Source organism: Equus przewalskii, chromosome 9 (genome assembly GCF_037783145.1).
Source record: "Equus przewalskii isolate Varuska chromosome 9, EquPr2, whole genome shotgun sequence".
Taxonomy (NCBI): Eukaryota; Metazoa; Chordata; class Mammalia; order Perissodactyla; family Equidae; genus Equus; species Equus przewalskii.
The window spans coordinates 22,460,205-22,482,177 of NC_091839.1; the positions used below are offsets into that span (position 1 = coordinate 22,460,205).

Here is a 21,973-nt window from a genome sequence, read left to right on the forward strand (position 1 = left end):
GGGAAGGAGGGGGGTCCTAGACCCAATCTCTGTCTCTCCTTTTCTCTCTCTGTCTCTTTTAGGCTCTCTCTGTGTCTCCTCCAGTCTGCAGACCTGTGAGTCTCAGAATTTCTCGGCCTCCAGGTCTCGGCGTGCTTCTAGATTCTCTGCTCTGTCTCCCCGCCTCTCTGTGTGCCCCTGCCCCTCTCGGGCTCTCTGCCTCTGTTTCTATTCTCTCTCGCTCTGCCTCCCCCATTCTCAAGGCCCATATCCCTCCCTCCCTGCATCCTTTCCCCCCTCCCTCCCCGCCCCTCCCCTCCTCCTCAGTAGCCAATGAGCGGCCGCCGGTCCCAGCTCCCGGCGTCGTCCGCCGAGTGAGGCCGCGGGCGCGGGGGGTGGGGGGTGGGAGGCCGGGAGGGGGCCGGGACGCCGGGCTCCGGGGCGGGGGCGGGGGGCGCGGGCACCGGCGACCCCGGTGGCGGCGGCGGCGGCCGGGGGAAGCCGCGGGGCCGGTCATGCGGCTGCGGGGCCCGCGGCCCGGAGCGTCCGCCCAGCCCTGAGCGAGGTGAGCTCGAGGGGAGGGTCCTGGAAGGAGTGGGGGCTCCCCCTAGGTGGCTGGGAGCCGGGGTTGGGGCTACAAGGGCCCAGAGTGACTCTGGAGGGGGTGGGATTCCAGCGGTCAGAGCGGCCCAGTTCGAGAAGCGGTGGGGGATGGAGAGACATTTGGGCCTAGGGAATCCGGGAGAAGGGGGTCCGAGGGTCCCGGAGTGGGGCAGCTGTATTCTCAATGTCCCAGTCTTAGAGATTGTGGGCACTGAAGAGGGTGCAGGCCGGATCCTTGAGGGAGGCGGTCCTGGATGAGGGGGCAGGGCCCAGACCCGATTAAAGGTGAATGTGAGTCTGAGAAGGGGTCCCCAGAAAGGGGAGTACGTATCCCAAGAGATTGAAGCGAGATGGAGTTTGGACTTGGGGCTTGGAGGATGGGACCCCGGAGATCCGAATGCCTGAATCCAGGAGAGGCTGAAATAAAGGAGGATAAGAAGGAGGCTCCAGGCCTGGAGGGAGGGTCCCAAAGGAGGAAGGGCTGGAGGCTGGAGGAGAATGAGGCGATCCATTTAGAGTGAGGAGGAATCAGAGCAAGGAAGGAGGGGGTACCAAAGGGAAAGTGAGAAAGGTGACAATGGGCAAGGTCCCAGCTGGGAGTCTGAGGAGCCAATGAGGGATCTGAGGCCCGCTACCTGGGACCAAGGTGGTCAGGGTGACAGGGTTCATCATGCTTGTTTCTGAGCTGAGCAGACAGGAAGGGGAGCAGGCAGCTGGCGGTCAAACCCTGGAGCCATGGGACGGGCAGGGGGAGGGGAGGAAAGGCCGGTGGGAGCTCTGCCAGACTCCATCCCCAAGTTCTCTAGGAGGCTGGGGACCAGGCAGGGTGGGGTGGGGGCATTGGATGCTGGGATGGGAGAGGGTGAAGTTTGTTTCAGACTCCAGGGTCCTTGTGGGGTGGGGCAGAGTTACAAAGCCACAAGAATTCTGGTTAAGGAATGTCGGGTCTCAAGTCTTGGCTGCACTGATGAGGGGAGTGTTTAGGAGTCTTAACCTTCATAGTTAAAAAAATGATGGGGATCACTGGTATTCAGGGATGTAGAGGTCTCTGGTTGAGATAAGATGGGGATCCCTGGGTGAGTTCCCCAAATTATGGGATTGTGTGGTTTAGGGAAAAGTTCTTGGTGGGGGGTGAGGGTGATGGATAAGAGATTAGGAGCTCCCTATTTGGAATCTCCAGATTCCTGATTGGAATTTGGGAGGCCACAGCTATGAACTAGGGATCTCTTGTTTTGAGGGTCCAGCATTAGAAGGATCAGGGTTCTGAACTGGATGTTGAAGAGGGCCTGTAATTGGAAGTCCTAGCATGGGAGTTGGAGTCCAGAATCTCTGGTAGGGAATTTGGGAATCTTGTGATGGGGGCCTGGGGCGGGGAGGGGTTGGGATCCTGGACTTCTTGATTGGGATTTGAGAGTTCAGAGCACTGATCCCTTGTTTTGACCGATGTGCTCCGGTTAGGGTGCTGAGTTGGGGGCTTCTGAGATTGTGGTTTTGACATTCTGGTGTCTCTAACTAAAATCTTGGCTCTGGGTCTCTGGGTCCCAATGTTCTGGGACCCAGCAGCCTAGGATGGAGTTCCAGCATCTTAGGTTCAGGGACATGCCTGGATCTCGGACAAGGGGAATTAGGGTTCTGGAAGCTTGAATCTAGGTCGTGGGCCACCATCTCAGATTGGGGTACCAAATTGAGCTCAAGGCATGGGAGCAGAGTTGGAAGGTCGTGGGTCAAGGTCTTGGTGTCAGGATTGGTTGGTAAGGGTCAAGATAAGAGCCCGAGTGTTTAAACATGGGTGGGAGCCTCTGCTCAAGGTCTTAGGTAGGCCTGAAGTCAAGGGGCTGAGACCAGGGTATGGGGTTACAGCCCTTGGCTAGTGATCCACTTTGGGGATTTGTGGTTGCTATTCAGAGAAACAGAGTCCAAAGGAAAGGGGTCAGGGCGCCAGGTCAGGACATGGAGTCAGGATTGGGTAGCCAAGGTTAGGGTTTCTAGATAGGTCATGTTGCTCAGCATCCAGTGACCAACTGGATGGGCTCAGAGTCTAGAGATCTAGGCCCTGGCTCAGCGTTGAGGTCATGGGCCCTGGCTAGAGTCTGGTATTCAGGGTTGAGGGCTTGGATCAGGGCACAGAGTCAAGGTCAGGGGTGGGGGTGCTGCCTAGTCCTAGTGTTGAAGTGCCTGATCGGCATAATTGTTTGTGAATCATGAGCTCAGGCTCAAGGTTAGTGATTCTGGTGGGAGTCTGGTGTCTTGGGTTAGGGTCTTGGGTCAGGACGTGAGGTTAGGGTCGGAGGGCCTGGTCCTGGGGTTGAGAATCTGGAAATTGAGTTTCTAATCAGAGTCAGGGTCATTTGGGACCCATATCCACACACATTGTTGGAGTCAAGTTTCAACCTCTGGATCTGGGCCAAAGGTTGTGGTTGGAAATCCTATCCTGGGGTTGAGAGTCTGGCACTGGCATCTCTGACCAGGATCTAGAGCCAGAGCACAAGTCTCAGGTTTGGGAAGCCCAGTCCTGAAGTTGAAGGTCAACAGCTGGTGTCACTCGTTCAAATCCAGGGATGAGGTCCTAGGTCAGGACACAGAGGTCAGATTTGAGAAACCTCCGTTTGGAAATTGACGTCTCTGGCCCAGCTGCAGGGTCGCAGGAGGCTGCATGGGGTTGGGGACTCGAGTCGGTCCCACCGGGGCTCTCCACGGCAGCTTTCGGCCCCTCAGGCCCCGCAGGGCGCCCCCCGCCGCTGAGGATGAGTCACTGCAGCAGCCGCGCCCTGACCCTGCTGAGCAGCGTGTTCGGCGCGTGCGGCCTGCTGCTCGTGGGCATCGCGGTCAGCACTGACTATTGGCTGTACATGGAGGAGGGAACGGTGCTGCCGCAGAACCAGACCACGGAGGTCAAGATGGCGCTGCATGCTGGCCTCTGGCGCGTCTGCTTCTTCGCAGGTACGGACCTCACCTTCCCTCCTCTCAGCTGGGGCATGACAGTCCTTATCCATCGTCCTACGCCTTGGGTTCCAGAAATCCAGAAACGGATCCTGTTTCTCTCCTGGAGAGTCAAATTTCTATTCGGAGAGCCCATTTGTAGGCCCTTATTCTCTGGACCCAAGAGCCCCAATGATCACACAATCTCCAGGTCCCTAATCCCCAGAGAACCCCAAAGTCTCCCCCTTAGAAGTGGTAGTCTAGGTTCAGAACTTGTCCTCCGGACAGCTCCAGTGTTGAATGGGCAACATGAAAAAATCCACGCCTCCCAGCGACCTAGAAGGAGACTCTTCCTTCGAAGAGTCCTGCCCCCACACCCACACCCCCGACTTTATCCTGGCCAACAGCCCCTCCTCATTTGGGGCCCAGGGTTCCAGCCCTGTGCTCCTCTATCCATGGGTCTCTAGGGCAGCTCACAAGAGGAGCTCCGAGACCTCTTGCCCGCCCCTTCTGCCATCCCCTAAGAGCAGTACAGGTGGTAACCCTTGGACTAAGCCTCATATCCCCATCCCGGGGTCTCCCCGCTGTGTGTCCTGTCCCTGACTGCCTCTCCAGAATTGAGGAGCCTCTCTTCTAGTCCTGCCTTCTTATCTTCCCTCCAGGCCGAGAGAAGGGTCGGTGCGTGGCCTCGGAATATTTCCTTGAGCCGGAGATCAACCTGGTGACGGAAAACACAGAGAACATTCTGAGTGAGGAGAAACGGAGGGCCTAGTCAACGACAGGGCGGGATCACAGAGCAGGTCCTGGGAGAAAGGGCAGGACCGGGGAAGGGATGGGGTGGAAGGGCAGGAGGGAGGCATGAAAGAAGGTGGGGTGGTTGGGTGTGGAGGAGGGGGCCAAGCTGAAGGGGCGGGGCCCAGGGGTTGGGTGGAGTCAGCAGGAAAGTGGGTGGAGTTAAGCCAGAGGAGGTGTCGCCTGGTAGTGAGTGGAAGTTTCAAAAAGGGAGGAGTCTGTGGAAAGGGGAGAAGCCACATAAAGGGGCTGGGGTGGTGGAAGTGAAGTCAGGGGAATGGGCAGGTGTCCTCCTGGAGACTCCCCCCTCACCCTTTGTCTCTCCCGTTACTCCTCCCCCAGAGACAGTGCGCACAGCCACCCCCTTCCCCATGGTTAGTCTCTTCCTGGTGTTCACGGCCTTCGTCATCAGCAACATTGGCCACATCCGCCCGCAGAGGACAATTCTGGCCTTCGTTTCTGGCATCTTCTTCATCCTATCGGGTGAGCCCAAGGAAGGGACTTACGGGCCGGGGGACTATTTTAGGTTCCAGGAACCTGTGGTCCCTCTTCCGCTAAGAAAGCCCTTTCCTTGCTGTGTAATCCTGGAGGAGTTGCAGAACCTCTCTGAGCCCCATTTTGTTTCTCTGTGAAATGGAAGTAGCTAGCGGCGCCCGTTCCACAGCGCTGGTTGGAGGACCAAGTCATAGCGAATGCTTATTGGGTGCTAATTAGCTTCCAGGCTCTGGTCTGATACTCACAACAACCCTGTGAGGCAAATGCTATTAATAGTCCCATTTTACAGACGCGTACCAAACACTCAGCGAGAAGAAGTCATTTGCTCGAGGCCATACAACCAATGAGAGGCAGAGCTAGGACTCAAACTCATGCACGTCACCTCCAGAGACTGCATTTTTAACCACTCCTGCTATTGTAGCAATCAACAGATTCCGAGGCTCTCTATTTTCCGTGCGACATTTTATTTGAAAAAATTTCAAGGAAAAGTCAAAGGAATTTTGGAGTGAACATCCATGTACCTGCCACTTAGAGTCAACCTGCAACATGTTACTAGACTTGCTTTATCCTCTGTCTGTCCATCTATCTATATTCCTAACCATCTATCCATCTATCTTTTTTTAAAAATGTGTTTCAGAGTAAGTTGCGGGCATCAGTAAACTTTACCCAAATACTTGACCACGCATGCCATCAGGCAGAGTTCAGTCTTGGCTTACAGTTCTTTTTTTCTTTTGAGATACGAGGCTGTTTTGCATGCGTGATCTGACACCCTTCTCATAACATCTCTGCCTGCGAATTATTATTAGCATTCACTTGATAAAATGGGGGTACTGAGGCCTGGAATTGTACCGGGAGTTGCCCAAGATACCAGCGTGAGTTCCAGAGTAGAATTCTTTCTGAAATGTTACCCTGCTCCAAATTTCACCTCACTCCAGTCCCCTTCAGTCCAAGTCAGCTGAGGTCAGCCCGGATCAACTCGGCTCTAAAACGTTTAATTCCATCCATCAGGTCCAACCAACCCCGATCCATTGTGACTCAGTTCTTCAATTCAATTCAAATGAATTCAACATAATTTAATTAAACTCCGCTCAGGTCTTTTGAACTCGGTTGATATTTTATGAACAAATCCCGCTGTATGTCTCATTTCCGTTCCATCCCCTGGGACCTGCACTCGGCTCCCTCTTTCCAGCCGACTCTGAAAATAGTTGAAGGTGGATCTTCAAATACCCCCTCCCCCAGTCTCCTCGTGGCTCCTCCCCCAGCGTTCCGTAGGCTAAACCTCCCCCGTGCCTCCAACCTAACCTGACAAGACCTTTTCCAGGGAAACCAGGGTGCAACCTCTGTGCAGAGTTAAATCATGGCATGTGGAGCCAGACACCGAGCTAAAATAAGACGCGTAGAATATCACCATCCCAGAGTGTCAGAGCAGAAAGTTCTCATCATTTTTCAGATGGAAAAATAGTGGCCTAGAGAGAGAGAAAGGGGGGCAAGGGTAGGAAGCAGGAAGACTTTTTCTTTAACCCACCCAAACATTTGAAGGAAAATCCCATTTTTTGCAGTTCCCAGAAGTGGAAACAGAAGAGGCAACATAGCTAGTCAATGGCAGAGCTGGGATTAGAATCAAAGGCATTCTAATCACAAAATCCGTGTTCACACCACTGTGCCAGGACCTGACTTCCCAAGGTCAAGCTGAGGATCGATGGTGCTATCAGGGCTGGATGTCAGGCCTCTGATGTAACAATAGAGTAATTTGGGGGGATTGGACCCCTTCCTCAAGGATGTACCCCACCCCAAGGTATCCAGTCATGCAGTTTCAAGGTTGTGGGGTGCAGTGGCTGAAGGAACATGTTGTGAACCTAGAAAGATCTGTGTTCAAATCCTACCAATTACCCACTGTGTGAGCTGCAGCCTTCCTTTGTGGAGTTGTTGAGAGGACAAACCTTGGTCAGGGTTGGGAAATTTCTTCTGCTTAAGGTCAGATAGTAAATATTTCAGGCTTTCTGTGCTATAGGGCCTTTGACCAATGACCTAACTCTGCCACTGTGCAGCTCTGTCCGTTGAAGCATCAGAGCAGCCAGAGGTGAGCAGGTAGGCGTGGCTGTGTTCTGATAACCCTTTATTTACAGACCCTGAAATTTGAATTCAATGTAATTTTTATGGCTTATGAAATACTATTCTTTTGTTTTTTCCCACTGTTAAAAAATGTAAAAACCAGGCTTAACTGGCAAACCATACAAAAACCAGGCAGCAGGTCAAATCATGGTTCGCTGACCCATGGTCTAGACAGTGGATGTAGAGGGTCCGACCCAGTGCCGTGTCTATAACAATAAGTGCTCAACACGTGGTAGTATTATAAATACATACATAAATAAATAGTACTAGTAACAACCACCACCATAATAGTAAACACTATATTGAGGGCTGTGGTTTAGGGAAGTGCTTCACGCAAATTATTTCTTTTTCTTCACTTTGTAAGGCAGATGCCATTATTATTCTCACTTTCCAGTTGAGGAGGCAGAAGCATTCAGAGGTTAAGCTGCTCCAGAGTGGAAGCGGGATTCCAATCCAGGCTTTCACCGTGGCACTCTACTGCCCCATCACAATTAAAAATCATAAAAACGAAGGAGATTTGAAAGGATGGAAATAGTACTGATATCTTAGATCTTGGAATGGAGTGGTCTAGTCCAATCACCTCATGTTCCCAATGAGGAAACCAAGACTTAGAAAGAGAGACAGGAGTTTCCTGAGATCTGGTAAATCGTGGAGTTAGCATTCAGTTCTGCAGACAGTGGTGGGATGGTTGGGACAAATGAGGGACACGTCCCCCATGGGTGTTAAACATTTCTCAGGGGCCTGTGTTTGGAATAGACTAGAGGGAAAGAGACTGGAAATGGGCAAACCAACCACCAAATGCAGTGGTCCAGGCAATAGCAGACAAGGCTTGATCTGGGGCTGGGGCAGGGAGGATAAAGGTGACTGGATGACTTTGAGAGAGAAGGATATTGACAGAAGAATCAATAGGACCAGATGACTGACTGGATATGGTTGGTGAGAGAAGAGGGGAGGAGGCTGGAGTGACATTGATTTTCTTTTTCCAGGTCATAAGAGGCACGCTTCTCAATCATGGCCCATATTAACCCCTGATCCTTAAACATGCTGTATGCATCTGTTCATTCATTCACTCCTCAAACATTTACAGAGACAGCCTACATTCCAGGCCCTGTGCTGGGCACTAGAGACATGGCTGAATCCTAAATGAGAGGCTACATGCTGTCAATCACAAAACAGCCCCCAACTATACGTCAGTCAAAGCTTGTCACACATCTGCTTAAATGCTTCAGTGGATTCCCAGTGCATTAAGAATGCATCCAAACTCCTCATCCTGGCCTACAGGTCTTCCACAATTTGGCTATTGCTCAAGTCTCTGACCTCATTTCATAACCCACTAACACTCTCTCCATTGCTTATAACTTCAGCCACACTGGCTTCCTTCTACTCCTTGAAAATGTGGATCTCAACCCCACCTGGGGACTTTTACACTCATTATTCCTGCCTGCATGGAAGTCTGTCTCCCCTGATTCTCAAAGGGCTAAACCTTTCCCTTTCCAGAGTTTCTTTCTCTGACAACAGTACATAATGTTGCCTTGCCCCAACAATACTATCACATTCCCTATTTTACATTTGTTTCATAGCATTTGTTGCTATTGTCAGGCATCTTACTTGTTTTGTGACCTCTCCTACAAGAATGTAAATTCAAAAAGGCAGAGACCTTTACAAATATTTTCTCGTTTGTATCTGCAAAATCTAAATGAGTTGCTGGTACAAAGTGCATATTGATATAGTTGGAAAATGGATGAATGATAAGGACAGCTCAGGGCACTCTGGGCAAAGGGAAGACGCATTAACTTGACACAGTAGGGTGTTGGGGAGTGGGAGTGACCAGGATTCTTGGAGGAGGTGACATCTAAGTTGATGATGTGGAAAGGGCGATGGAGATGGAATTCACAGCTAGTGTTAAGACCCTGGGAAGCTTCTAAGACAGAGGTAGATGCATGTGCAGCTCTCCATGGTCCTGAAAACCTATTGTTCTAAATCCGGGTTATTTCTGTTCAACTTGGAATGTAGGCGATCCTTGCCGACTGTGCTCTAAGAATTCTGGAGCAGATGTAGTGGAGGGGGGAGGGAGACAATTGGATTACAGAGAAAGAAAGGGGGAAGGGAAGGAGAAAAAGAAGGTTATTTTTGGAGAAGCAGAGCCACTGTAAAATGGCCGGGAAGGAGAAAGAATGACAAGAATAACTTACCTTCTCACGTTGTATTTAGATAATTTTAAATTACTGAAGACAAAAACAAAAGCAACAACAACAACAAAACGTCTTTCTATTTGGAAATATTTGTTTCCTTCACACCCCCTCCCCCCAACTCCTGACTCCTCTTAAGGAGAATGTTTGTTATGTAGAACTGTAATGTGAAACATGGCACTTACAGTGAGGCAGGAATGGTGAGCAGAAGTCAGCTCTTAAAGCACCTGGGATGTCAGGCTGCAGAATGAATACCTTCTTCTGTGGATAATAGAGAGGAAGAATTTTGACAAGAGAAGGATAGAGTCCAGTCTGAGTTTTAGAAAGAACCAGTATCTAAAACAGGGAGATAAGGATTTGAGGGCAATGGTACAGGCATAGGGAATAAGCCTTAGCTGAGTCAGAGGACTTGGAGGTGCAAAAATGGGTTTAGATTTGTGAGAGATTCAGGAAGTAAAGTGGACATGATGTGATGGCTGACCATCCTTGATAGATGAGAGAGAGAGAGAAATCAAGATGATGCCCCTGCATTTGACTAGGGTACCCAAATGAGTGAGGTTTCTGGGCTTCCTTTGGTATTCCTTCCCTATAAATCTGCTCATCTTTCAAGACCTATCTCAAAAACTTTTCCACCATGTAACACTTCGTGGGCTTCCTGTTCTTGAATGTCAAAATTGTGAAATACCAGAAGTTGAAAGCGCTATGGAAGTTCAGAGTAAGAAAAGGTTAATTCTTAGAGGAGATGGAGAAATGGTGGGATTTAGAGTGGATTTAATAAGGGGAGAGAAAGTGATGAGCTTTTCTAGAAGTTCCAGTGGTGTAGTGAGTATACTCATCCATTCAACTAGCATTTATTATGTGCTGGATCTTGTGATGGATGCTAAGAATGCAATTGGGAACAAGGTAGTCTAGTTCCAAGCATCCTAGAGAAGGTGAGGGAGATGCATGACAAAAAAAATTGCAAATAGATGGAAAATATAATGTTAGGTGGTGATTAGTGCAACAAAGAAAAATAGGGCAGGTTAAGGGGAAGGAGAGTGATGAAGGGGGGTCGTTATTTTATCTCATCTCAATCACTCCAATTTTTTAAAGAAAATTTTGAAATCTTTAGAATAGCACAATGATCACATGTATACTTTCCTCTATCTAGATCCAACCAGATCCTGCATTTTGCTAATGTTTTGCCATATTCTCTCTTTCTTTCTCTCTCTTTCTCTCTCTCTCCATGCACACACACACAACACACACACATACACACACTTTTTTGGCTTTACGATATGGAAGTATGTTGCAGGCATCATGATAGCTCATCTCTAAACCCTTTAGTGTGCCTCTCTTAGGAGTAAGCACATTCTTCTACATAACTACAACATCATTTTCACACCTAGAAATTTTACAATAATTCCATAGTATAATTTATTCCATTTTCAAACTGTCCCAGTTGTTTCAAGAATGCCTTTTATAGCTTTTCCCCCAGAACCAGGATTCAATCTAGGTTCATGCATAGCATTTAGTTAATGTCTTTTTTAGTCTAGACTAGTTACACTATTTTTTTCTACAACACTGACTTTTAAAATATAGTTCATTTAAAAATATAGAAAGGATAGAATAACAAAATCCCATGTACTCTTCACTCAGTTTCAACAATTATCAACATACGGCGAATCTTTTTTCAGCCGTACTGCCATATCTCTCTTCTACACTGCACTACACTATTTGAAAGCCAGTCTTAGATTTTAAATTGTTTTCTCCACAAATATTTCAGTATACTTCTGAGAAATAAGTACTTTGTTATTTAGCATAGCCACAGTGCCATTATCACACCCAAATAATTAAGAATGGCTGCTTAATATCATTTACTATTTAGTCAGTGTTAAACTTCCTCGCTTGTCTCATAAATGCCTTTTTACAGTTAATTTGGTGTGAATCAGGATCCAAATTCCACTTGCGCATTTAGTTGATAGATCTCCAAAGCATCTTTAAATCTGTAACAGTTCCTCTTCTGTTTTTTTCTTGCCACTTATTTGTTGAAGAAATCTGGTCATTGTCTTGTAGAACTCCCACATTCTGGATTTTTCCAAATGCGTTTGTGTGTTGTGGTTTAATATATTCATTCATCCCTATGTTTTCCTGTAAAACTGTTATTGATGGGATCCAGTTTTTTTTTTTTTTTTTGGCAAAAACATTTCGTAGATAGTTCGTGCTGTTTATATCATAGTGCATTACTTCAGGAACATAATCGTGTCTAGTTGTCTCTGTTTGAGGTGTTGAGATTGGTCACTGGCTCAGGTGTTGTCAGCTTGAGCCATGCCATTGTCCTTTTGAAGACTGCAGGATGGGGTGTCTCGTAGGATATCTCACATCCTGGATTCGTTTGATTGTTTTCTCATGGCATCATTTAATTTGTTCCTCTTTGTATTTTCTGTAACCTGGACATTATATCTAGACTAGAGGTTTCGCTAGATTCAAGTTAAACATGCTTGGCAAGAATGTTCAGAGGTGGTGCTGTCTTCTTCGTATGCCATCACTTCAGGCAGCAAATAATGTCAGGTTATTCCAGCACGAGTGGAAGTTTGAACCCTCGGGCAAGGTCGTGGTCAGCAGAGCTTTCCACGGAAAAAGTACATTTTTCTCTTTACAATGAGTAAGTAACTTGCAGAGTGATGCATTGGTAACTTGTGGGGGAAATCTCAGTTGGGGATACCTATTTTATTTAAAATTTTTCACTTTGGAAAAACTTTAAACCTACAGAAAAGTTGCAAAAATAATCCAATGAACTCTCCTATCCTTCACTTGGACGAATTTTTAACATTTTGCCACATCTTCCTTTCTCTTTCTCCCTCTTCCTCTATGTAGCTGTGTATGTATATGTTAGATCTGTTTTATATATATGTATATTGGTGGAACCTCTTGAACCTAAGTTGCGAACAGTTTACCACTAAATATTTCAGCAAGTGTCTCCTAAGAACAAATGAATTCTCTTTCTGGGGCCAGCCCCGTGGCCGAGTGATTAAGTTCGTGCGCTCCGCTGTGGTGGCCCAGGGTTTCACCGGTTCGGATCCTGGGCACGGACATGGCACCACTCGTTAGGTGAGGTTGAGGCAGCGTCCCACATGCCACAACTGGTAGGACCTGCAGCTAAGACATACAACTATGTACGGGGGGATTTGGGGAGATAAAGCAGAATTCTCTTTTCTAACCACAGTATAATAATCAAATACAGAGAGTTTAACATTTGTACAGCACTATAGCTAATACACAGTCCGTATTCAAATTTCACCAATTGTCCCAATACTTTTTATTTATTTATTTATTTATTTATTTTGAGGAAGATTAGCCCTGAGCTAACATCTGCTGCCAATCCTTCTCTTTTTGCTGAGGGAGACTGGCCCTGAGTTCACATCCATGCCCATCTTCCTCTACTTTATAGGTGGGACACCTACCACAGCATGGCTTTTTTTGCCAAGCGGTGCCATTTCCGAACCCTGGATCCAAACCAGCGAACCCTGGGCGAGCGAAAAACGGAACGTGTGCACTTAACTGCTGCGCCACTGGGCAGGCCCCCCAATACTATCTTTTACAGTCATTTTCCCACTGATTTTGAGATCCAGTCTAGGATCATGCCTTCTATCTTCTTGTTGCATCTCTTTTGTCTCCTTTCATCTTTTATATAGTTCCTCTGCCTTTCTAAAAAAAATCTTTCATGTAGAAGTTTTTTGAAGAGTGCAGCCAGTTGTTCTGAAGAATGCCCCAGAGTTTTCTCTCGAGTAGGTTCAGGTTACACATTTTCAGCAGGAGCCCTACATAAATGAAGCCGTCGCTTGCTCGCATCAGGAGGTATTGGTGTCAGTGGGCCCCGTTACTGGCGATATTTGCTTTGATCACTTGGGTGAAGTTGTATCTGCCAGGTTCCTTTACAATAAGGGAAGTTGTTGGTTTTTTAAAAAATCTCTTTGTAGTTAATAGATATGCCATGGGGAGATTCTATCATCCAGCGATTTAACACCCACTGATGATGCTTGCCTCAGTCCCGATATTACCACTAGGATTGCAAATGGTGTTTTCTAACTCTGTCTTTCCATCTACGTGTATACACCTGAAAAGAAGAGATTTCTCTTTTGGTTTATTTATTTATTTATTTAAAAATATATCAGTATGGATTCACATGTTTTTAAATTCAATGTGTTACATGCCATTATATTATTACTCGTTTTGATGTTCAAATTGTCCCAAACTGGACTATCAGGAACGCCCCTCAAACTAGTTTCTGTGTCTTTTTCTGAGCACTTCCTCACTTTGTGGCACAAGGACACTTTTTTTCCCCAAGTAATTTTATTTGGGTTATAATGGTTTATAACATTGTGTAATTTCGGGTGTACATTATTGTTTGTCAATTCCTGAATACACTTCATCATGCTCACCCCTAGTAGTCTAATTTTTATCCATCACCATACATATGTGCCTGTTTATCCCTTTCGTTCACAACCCCAACCCCCTCCCCCTCTGGTAACCACTGTTCTCTTTATCCATGTATTATCTTCCACACACGAGTGAAATCATGCAGTATTTGTCTTTCTCTGTCTGGCTTATTTAGCTCAACATCATGTTCTCAAGCTCCATCCATGTTATCGCTAGTGGGACTATTTTGTCTTTTTTATGGCTGAGTAGTATTCCACTGTATATATACACCACATCTTCTTTATCCAATCATCCATTCCTGGGCACTTGTATTGCTTCCAAGTCTTGGGTATTGTGAATAATGCTGCAATGAACATAGGGGTGCGTAAGTCTGTTTGGATCACTGATTTCAAGTTCTTTGGATAAAAACCCAGTAGTGGGATAGCTGGATAGTATGGTATTTCTCTTTTTAATTTTTTGAGAAATCTCCATACTGTTTTCCACAGTGGCTGCACCAGTTTGCATTCCCACCAGCAGTGCATGAGGATTCTCTTTTCTCTACATCCTCTCCAACATTTGTTGTGTTTTGCCTTGGTAATTATAGCCATTCTGACTGGTGTAACGTGATCTCTCATTGTAGTTTTGATTTGCATTTTCCTAATAATTAGTGATGTCGGGCATCGTTTCATGTGTCTGTTGGCCATCTGTATATCTTCCACAAGGACACTTTTATGCTCCTGCTGCAGGCTTCAAATCAGCTATTTCTCCTGGGAGCCCTAGTTCCTTATTTAGTCGGGGATGATATTAGAGATGAAACTCTGGGCACTAGGTGTGCTCATTGTTGCTGAGATGTCACTGCTTCTTGAATATTTCACGACACAAAGTTGGGAAATGATACGTATTTGTAAAACAGGAGTTTGTACACCTAGACGCCACAGGATTCTTCCTTGTTTTACCCCATTCTGATCTGTATCTTCCTTCTTTCAGAATGAGAACTCCAGTTCCCCAAAACATCAGTATACTTACAGATTTGCTCAACCCTACAATGCACACAGAATAATTGCAGAACTGTTAGTCTTAGCCCACTCCCAACAAAAAACCTGCTCGGTAAGGTTCAAGATTTCTCTGCAGAAATCTTTTTTGTCTTTAGACTGAGATATATAATCAAAGTACCATCTTCAAAAGTTACTTGAATTACTCCTGTGGTTATATTGTTCATTTGATATAAAGTTAGCTTCATTTATTTTTGTTCGTATCAATTTTAGTTTTTTTCCCCGTCCTTCTTGATCTTATTTTTTGCACATATAAAATACTAGCGTAGTTCCAAAGGTCAGAATCAAGCAAAAATACGTACTAAGGGGAATGCCACTTCTTTCCCCTCTCTCCTTCCTATTCTCACCTCCCTCCTGTAGGTGATCAACTTCTTTTGTTTATTTTCCTTCCTATGTCTCTTTTTGGAAAAATAATCAGATGCACGTTTGTATTTTTATGTATCCTTTCTTTTTGCTTAAAATGTAGCATCCTGTGTGCATTACTTTTTTATTTAGTCATATCGTTTGGAACCATCACTGAACTCCACATCAATTCATAGAGATCTCCCTCATTGCCATTTCACAGTGGCACAATACTTTGTCATGGGATGTTTTCTAGTTTATTCCATTAATCCTCTGTGTAAGGGCATCGAGGGCATTTCCAGTATTGTGCAATCACAAGTAATGCTCCAGTGCATTAACCTGCGCATATGTGCTTTCACATCCTTGAACAGATATCTTCAGGGTGAATTTCTAGAAGTGGGATTGCTGGGTCAAAGGGTAAAGACGTGTGTGGTTTTGTTAGATATAGCCAATTCCCCTCCATAGGGGTTGTGCCATTTTGCATTCCAACCAGCAATGTGTGAGAGCTGCTGTGTCCCCCGGCCTCGCCAGAAAAGTATGTTATGAAGCTTTTAAACTTTTTTGGATGATCTGATGCACGAGGGATGGTATCTCCTCATAGTTTTCATCTGCATTTCTGTTATTTTGAGTGAGGGAGCATTTTTTTCTCTCTCTGTTTTTATTGAGTTCATAATAGTTTACATCATCGTGAAATTTCAGTTGTACATTATTTCTTGATGTCACCACACAAGTGCTCCCCTTCACCCTCTGCGCCCACTCCCCACCCTCCTTCCCCTGGTAACCCTGAACTAACTAACCCTGACCTGTTTTCTTTGTCCATGTGTTTGTTTATATTCCACATGTGAGTGAAGTCATATGACGTTTGTCTTTCTCAGTCTGCCTTATTTCGTTTACCATAATTCCCTCCAGGTCCACCCATGTTATTGCAAATGGGATGATTTTGTCTTTTTTCTGGCTGAGTAGTATTCCATTGTATATATACACCACATCTTCTTTATCCAATCATCAGTCGATGGGCACTTGGATTGTTTCCACGTCTCAGCTATTGTGAATAGTGCTGCAATGAACATAGAGGTGCATATGTTACTTTGGATTCTTGATTTCAAGTTGTTTAGATAAATACCCAGTAGTGGGATAGCTGGGTCATATGGTATTTCTTTCTTTCTTTCTTTCTCTTTTTTTTTTTTTTTTTGAGGAAGACTAGCCCTGAGCTAACTACTGCCAATCCTCCTCTTTTTGCTGAGGAAGACTGGCCCTGAGCTAACATCCATGCCCATCTTCCTCTATTTTATACATGGGACACCTACCACAGCATGGCTTTTGCCAAGCGATGCCATGTCTGCACCTGGGATCCGAATCGGCAAACCCCGGGCCACCTAATCGGAATGTGCACACTTAACCACTGCACCACCAGGCTGGCCCTGGTATTTCTATTTTTAGTTTTTTGAGGAATCTCCATACTGTTTTCCATAGTGGCTGCACCAGTTTGCATTCCACCAGCAGTGTATGAGGGTTCCCTTCTCTCCACACCCTCTCCAACATTTGTTATTTTTAGTCTTAGTGATTATAGCCATTTTAACAGGTATAAGGTGGTATCTTGTTGTAGTTTTGATTTGCATTTTGAGGGAGTATATAAAAAAAAAGCAAGGAGATGATAGAAGTCCTTTCTAAAGAGGTCACAAGGGAGGAAAGATCTAAATAAAGTGACAGAGAGAGACATGGAGAAATCTGGGGGGAGAGCATTCCAGGCCGAGGAAACAGCGAGAGCAAAGGTCCTGAGGCACAAAGGAGCTTGATGTGTTCAAGGAAGAGTCGGGGAGTTCACATGGTCTAAGCAGAGGAAGAAATGAGGGATGAGGCTGACAGGCACCAGGCCATGTAGGCATTGTAGTCCAGGGGTCAGGAAGTTTTTTCTGTAAAAGGTCAGATAACAAATATTTTCAGCTTTCCTGGCCATCCAGTCTCTGTGCAACTACTCAACGTTGCCGTTGCAGCCACAGGCATGATGTAAACAAACAGATGTGGCTGCATTCCCTTAAAATCTGATTTATGGACCCTGAAATTTGAAATGCATGTACTTTTCAAATTGAGACATTATAATTCACATAAGCTGAAGTTCATATAATTCAGTGTTTTTTAGTATAGTCACAAGGTTGTGCAACCATCTCTGTTACCCAATTTCACAACATTTTCATTACCCCAAAAGGAAACTTCACACCCTTTAATAGCCAGTCACAATCCCCCTTCACTCTATTCCCTGGCAACCACTAACATACATTTTATCCCTGTGGATTTGCCTATTTTGGACGTTTCACATAAATGGAACCTACAATATGTGGTCTTTTGCCTCTGGCTTCTTTCATTTAGTGTATTCTCTAGCTCCATCCATGTGGAAGCATAAATCAGTGCTTCATTCCTTTTTTTGGCTGAATAATATTCCTTTATATGGCTATACCACATTTTGTTTATCCCTTCAGTTGGTAGACATTTGGGTTGTTTCCACTTTTTGGCTGCTATAAATAATGCTGCTACAAACATTCCTGCATAAGTTTTTGTGTGAACATATGTTCCCAATTCTCTTGGGCAGATACCTAGGAGTGGAATCACCGGGTCATATGGTAATTCTATCTTTAACACTTTGAGGAACTGCCAAACGAAATTCACATACCTTTTAAAAGCATCATTCTTCTTTCCATTTTTTTTTTCAACCATTTAATTACGGAAAAACTGTTCTCAGCTATGAGGCCATACAAAAACAGGAGGTGGGCTGGATTCCGCCCTCAGGCCGTAATTTGCTGACCGCTCTTGTAGCGATGGAAGGAATGTAGATCTATTCAGAGTGTGATGGGCACACAGATGATTATTTGTAGGATGCCAGGGGAAGATGCTGATAAGGGTTACTTGGATTAATTTAGAGCAGGGGGACTTTACAGCCTCCTTAAGCCACCCTTGGCATGGCTACTGATTAAGAGAAAATTCATCTTGAAGAGGTGGTATTTGCCTCTTAAAATTTCTCAAACCAGGGCCAGCTCAGTGGCGTAGTGGCTAAGTTTGTGCACTCTGTTTCGGCGGCCGGGGGTTCATGGGTTCAGATCCTGGACACAGACCCACACACGGCTTATCTAGCCCTGCTGTGGTGGTGCCCCACATAGAAAATGGAGGAGCATTGGCACAGATGTTAACTCAGCGAGAATCTTTCTCAAGCAAAATGAGGAGTATTGGCAACAGATGTTAGCTCAGGGCCAAGGTTCCTCATCTAGAAAAAAAAAAATTTCAAACCAGACCTCTCTTCTTCACCTTCTCCATGTGCCTTGATTTCTTCAATCATAAATGGAGATAAAGTTGGTACCTACTTGAAAGGGTTGTTGTGAGACTTGAATGAGTTAATACATACATAAGACCAAGAATGGTGCCTGGCACAGAGCAAGACCTATATAAGCAGTTGCTATTATTATTGTTGATGCTGTTGTTGCTATTATTATCCATACAGCCTCAGCTCAGGTTCATCCTCTCCACCTGGAATATCACAACTCCAGTTTCTCCCCTCTAATCTCTTCCCAGAACAAACCAGCCCTAAAAGGACCTTCCAACACTCCTACTCAGCCCTGTCCTTCCTCTGCTCTACACCTTCCATGGCTCCCTATTGCCCTGGGCATCGATGCCAAGCTCCTCCACTTGGCGTGTGAGGCTCATCATGGCCATGTCCCTACCGGATTCTCTGGCCTCATTTCTTGTGGCTGCGGTCCATGTTTTAGCTACATGGACGGATTAGCTCAATGTTTCCCCTCCAAGCCTTTGCCCAAGCTGGTCCCTGTGTCTGGAGGCCTCATCCTTTAGACCATGGACAAAGTCATAAAGTCATTCTTCCAGGAAGCCTTCCTGGACTGCCCCCACCCGCGCCCCTGCCCCAGGTGGGTTTGGTGCCTCTCCTGGATCCACAGAGCTCGGTGCTACGGCTTCCTTTACAGTACATGTCACCATGTATGTGACTGTCGACCAGTGTCCAGATTTGCCTTCCTCAATTGCACTGTTAGCTCCTGGATGGCAGATCTGGAGCAGGAAGCTTCCTGACTCAGCTGGGGGTTCCTTGCACCCAGCCAAGGCCCAGCACACAGCGGGCTTCACAAGGTGGAAGTTGGTCCAAGACAGAGCCTGGAGGAGAGGGGAGAGGATGGCAGTGAGATGGGGAGGCAGTGGGGCTGGGGAGAGGGGTCCACTGCTAATGCAGCGGGGCACCCCTCTGCTCCTCCAGGCCTCTCCTTGGTGGTGGGCTTGGTTCTTTACATTTCCAGCATCAATGACGAGGTCATGAACAGGCCCAGCAGCTCTGAGCAGTATTTTCACTATCGCTACGGGTGGTCTTTTGCCTTCGCTGCTTCCTCCTTCTTACTCAAAGAGGTGATGTCTGTGGGGCCCAGACTCTAGGGTTTTGAATGGGGGAAGGAGGGTTCTGGGGGGCCTGATTCTTGGGTCCAGGAGGAAGAGGAGGCTGGGGGTGTAGACTCTGGATTAAGAGGGAGGTGGCGGCTGGGGCCTAACGTTTGGGTCCCAGGGAGGAGGGGCTGGGGGCCTGGACCCCTGGGTCTGAGGGAGGAGGGGCTGGGCGTCTAATTCCTGGATTCCGAGGGAGGAGGAAGCTGGAGGCCTGGAATCTTGGGTCCTATGAGAAGAGGGGCTGGGGGTCTTGAGTTTCGGGGTAAGAGGAGCCCGGGGCCAGCTTCTGGGACTCTGACCATGCCTCGCCACAGGGGGCTGGCGTGATGTCCGTGTACTTGTTCACCAAGCGGTACGCGGAGGAGGAGATGTATCGTCCGCACCCGGCCTTCTACCGCCCGCGTCTCAGCGACTGCTCCGACTACTCGGGCCAGTTCCTGCAGCCCGAGGCCTGGCGCCGCGGTCGCAGCCCCTCCGACATCTCCAGCGATGTATCCATCCAGATGACGCAGAACTACCCTCCCGCCATCAAGTACCCGGACCACCTGCACATCTCCACCTCGCCTTGCTGAGGCCCCGCGCCTAGGAGCTCCCCTCCTCCTCCTCTTGACGGGTGTCTCCGCCACGCAGCTCCCTTTCCTTCCTCGGGACTCCTCGCTCCCACCTGGAGGACGCTGCGCAAGCTTTAGGCCCCACCCTCTTCCCGATGGCCCCGCCCACCGTCCTAACCCCTCCCTCGTTCCAATGGCTCCTCCTCCCTTTCCTGACCTGTCCACTTCATTGGTCCCTTCCACTTCCAGATGACTCCTCCCCCTCGATGCCCCGCCCCCTTTCCCTTAAGGCCCACCCCTTTCCTCTGGCCCCTCCCCTCCCAACCTATTACCTCTCCGAGTTCCGCTGCGCTGCGCGCCTGCGTCGGAGCGGTGGTCTGTGCAGCCGGCCCCCTCCCCTGAGCACCCCGGCCTTCCGTCTCTCCGCAGGAGCGCTGGGCTGAAGAGTAGGTTCCGGCAGCCGTCAGGAATGCCAACCATCCTCTTCTCCTCTCTGCCCTGACTCCTCTCTTTCCTGGCCTAATCTGACCTCCGGACCTTCGGGGTCCTCAGGTGCAGCTGGGGGACCTCCTTGCTCCGCCCACAGCTCCAGGGTGGGATGGGGGGCTGGAGGCCGCGGGTGTGGTTAACCTGGCCTCCCCGCCCTTACACATACACACATACACGCACACTTCTCTGCCCCCCCTTCAGAGACCCCATTCTTTCTCCCTGGCTGGGCTCTTTTCGGCCTCCTGAAGGATCCCTGCCTTTTAGGGGGCGCTGTCTAACGGATCTTCTTGCTTTCTCAGCTGTCCTGGGCTTCTTTTTTCTTCTTCCTCCAACTCTGTCTCCTTTCCTCCTTCCCACCCGCTCATCTCAAGCCCCTAGGTGCATCCAGCCCGCACACCACACAGGGACGGAGACCCTGGGGGTGGAGAGGATTCCTCCAGCCAATTCCACACCTGTGCCCGCCTCTTCTCCCCGAGGCCCCGTCGGGGGAGGGAGAGGCAGTAGCGGGGGTCGACACCCCCCCAAACCTCGAAGTCTTCCATTTTCTGGCACTCCTCATTGAAGTCCCCCTTCCCATCTCAGACCCCCAACTCTGGCCTCTTTCGAGGGTCCGTCCGCCCCCTTGGACAGATCGGCTGGGGGCACCAGGAACTCGCCCACCTCCCTTGTTAGAGGAGGAGGGGCAAGGTAGCACAGTGTCGTACGCGGAACCAGGAAGGCCCCCGGGGTGGGGGGAGGGGGGCAGGGGAGGGACGGGGCCTTTTAGTTTGCATCTTAGGGGGGAGGGGGGAGCGCAGCAGTTAACCTGTCTTTACGCAGCGATTTTTAACGAGGCTGGGGGGAGGGGGGCTCTGGGGGTGGGAAAGGGGTGGGGTGGGGGGGCCTGGCTCTTATTTACCGTGTATCATATGTAAATACCGACAGAAACTTCAATAAACTTTATTTCAAACACGTCTCCGCCTGCCCGGGGTTGGGGGGGTGGGGGGCATAGGGTCCAGAGAGCTGGATCCACATCTCCACCGCTAGGGTCGGGGGGCCTAGGGTGCTGCGGAATAGAGATGAGATTGGTGTTCGTTAAATGGCTTCATCCTCATAATTCTTAACTCCAGCGCTTTATAATTCGTTCCGTGTAAAGCATGTAGGACAGCAAACGACATGGGTCAGGATCAATAAAAACCAACTCCCGGTGTGACTCTGACCACTTAGAGTGGGCTACTATTACTCGCCGTCCTTCTTCATTCGTCGCTTCATTTAATTTTCTCCCCAAGCCTGCGCGTTGAGTTTACTGGACTGGCTTTGCAGATAGGGCCATGGAGGTGAAATGACTCGCCCAGGGTCACACAGGTAGAAACTGGCAGAGCCGTGAGCTGAAACTAGGTTCGCCTGGTTCCAAAACTTGGGCTTCCTTCTCCTCACACCGGGGAGCGGTGGATGCTCCTAGTGCCTGGCTCCGTCACCCCGTGGAGAAATAACTGCTACCGTTTATCGCACACCTACTATGAGCCACACTTTCCTCCCTTGCAGGATCTCGTGAGACGTTCCCAGCAGCACTGATGTAGGAATTATTACACACACACACACACACACACACACACACACGCTTCTGTCGCAGGTGAGG

At 48.0% G+C, this 21,973-nt stretch overlaps 1 protein-coding gene across 1 annotated transcript; it reads left to right on the forward strand.

Moving 5' to 3' along the window:
• The first annotated feature begins 386 nt into the window (after positions 1 to 386).
• On the forward strand, positions 387 to 21,306 carry CACNG7 (calcium voltage-gated channel auxiliary subunit gamma 7). The gene is made up of 6 exons (XM_070633355.1): positions 387 to 544; positions 3,298 to 3,522; positions 4,164 to 4,250; positions 4,636 to 4,776; positions 19,134 to 19,279; positions 19,630 to 21,306. Exons 2-6 carry the CDS (start codon positions 3,327 to 3,329, stop codon positions 19,885 to 19,887), a joined length of 828 nt encoding a protein of 275 aa, XP_070489456.1. The 5' UTR covers positions 387 to 544; positions 3,298 to 3,326; the 3' UTR covers positions 19,888 to 21,306.
• The last annotated feature ends 667 nt before the right edge of the window (positions 21,307 to 21,973 follow it).

Excerpts from the sequence above, each read along its gene's own strand:
- CACNG7 (XM_070633355.1), top strand. The coding sequence starts at position 3,327 with ATGAGTCACTGCAGCAGCCGCGCCCTGACCCTGCTGAGCAGCGTGTTC. Across the intron at positions 4,251-4,635 it reads AAACACAGAGAACATTCTGA|AGACAGTGCGCACAGCCACC; the intron begins GTGAGGAGAAAC and ends CTCCTCCCCCAG. Across the intron at positions 19,280-19,629 it reads CCTCCTTCTTACTCAAAGAG|GGGGCTGGCGTGATGTCCGT; the intron begins GTGATGTCTGTG and ends GCCTCGCCACAG.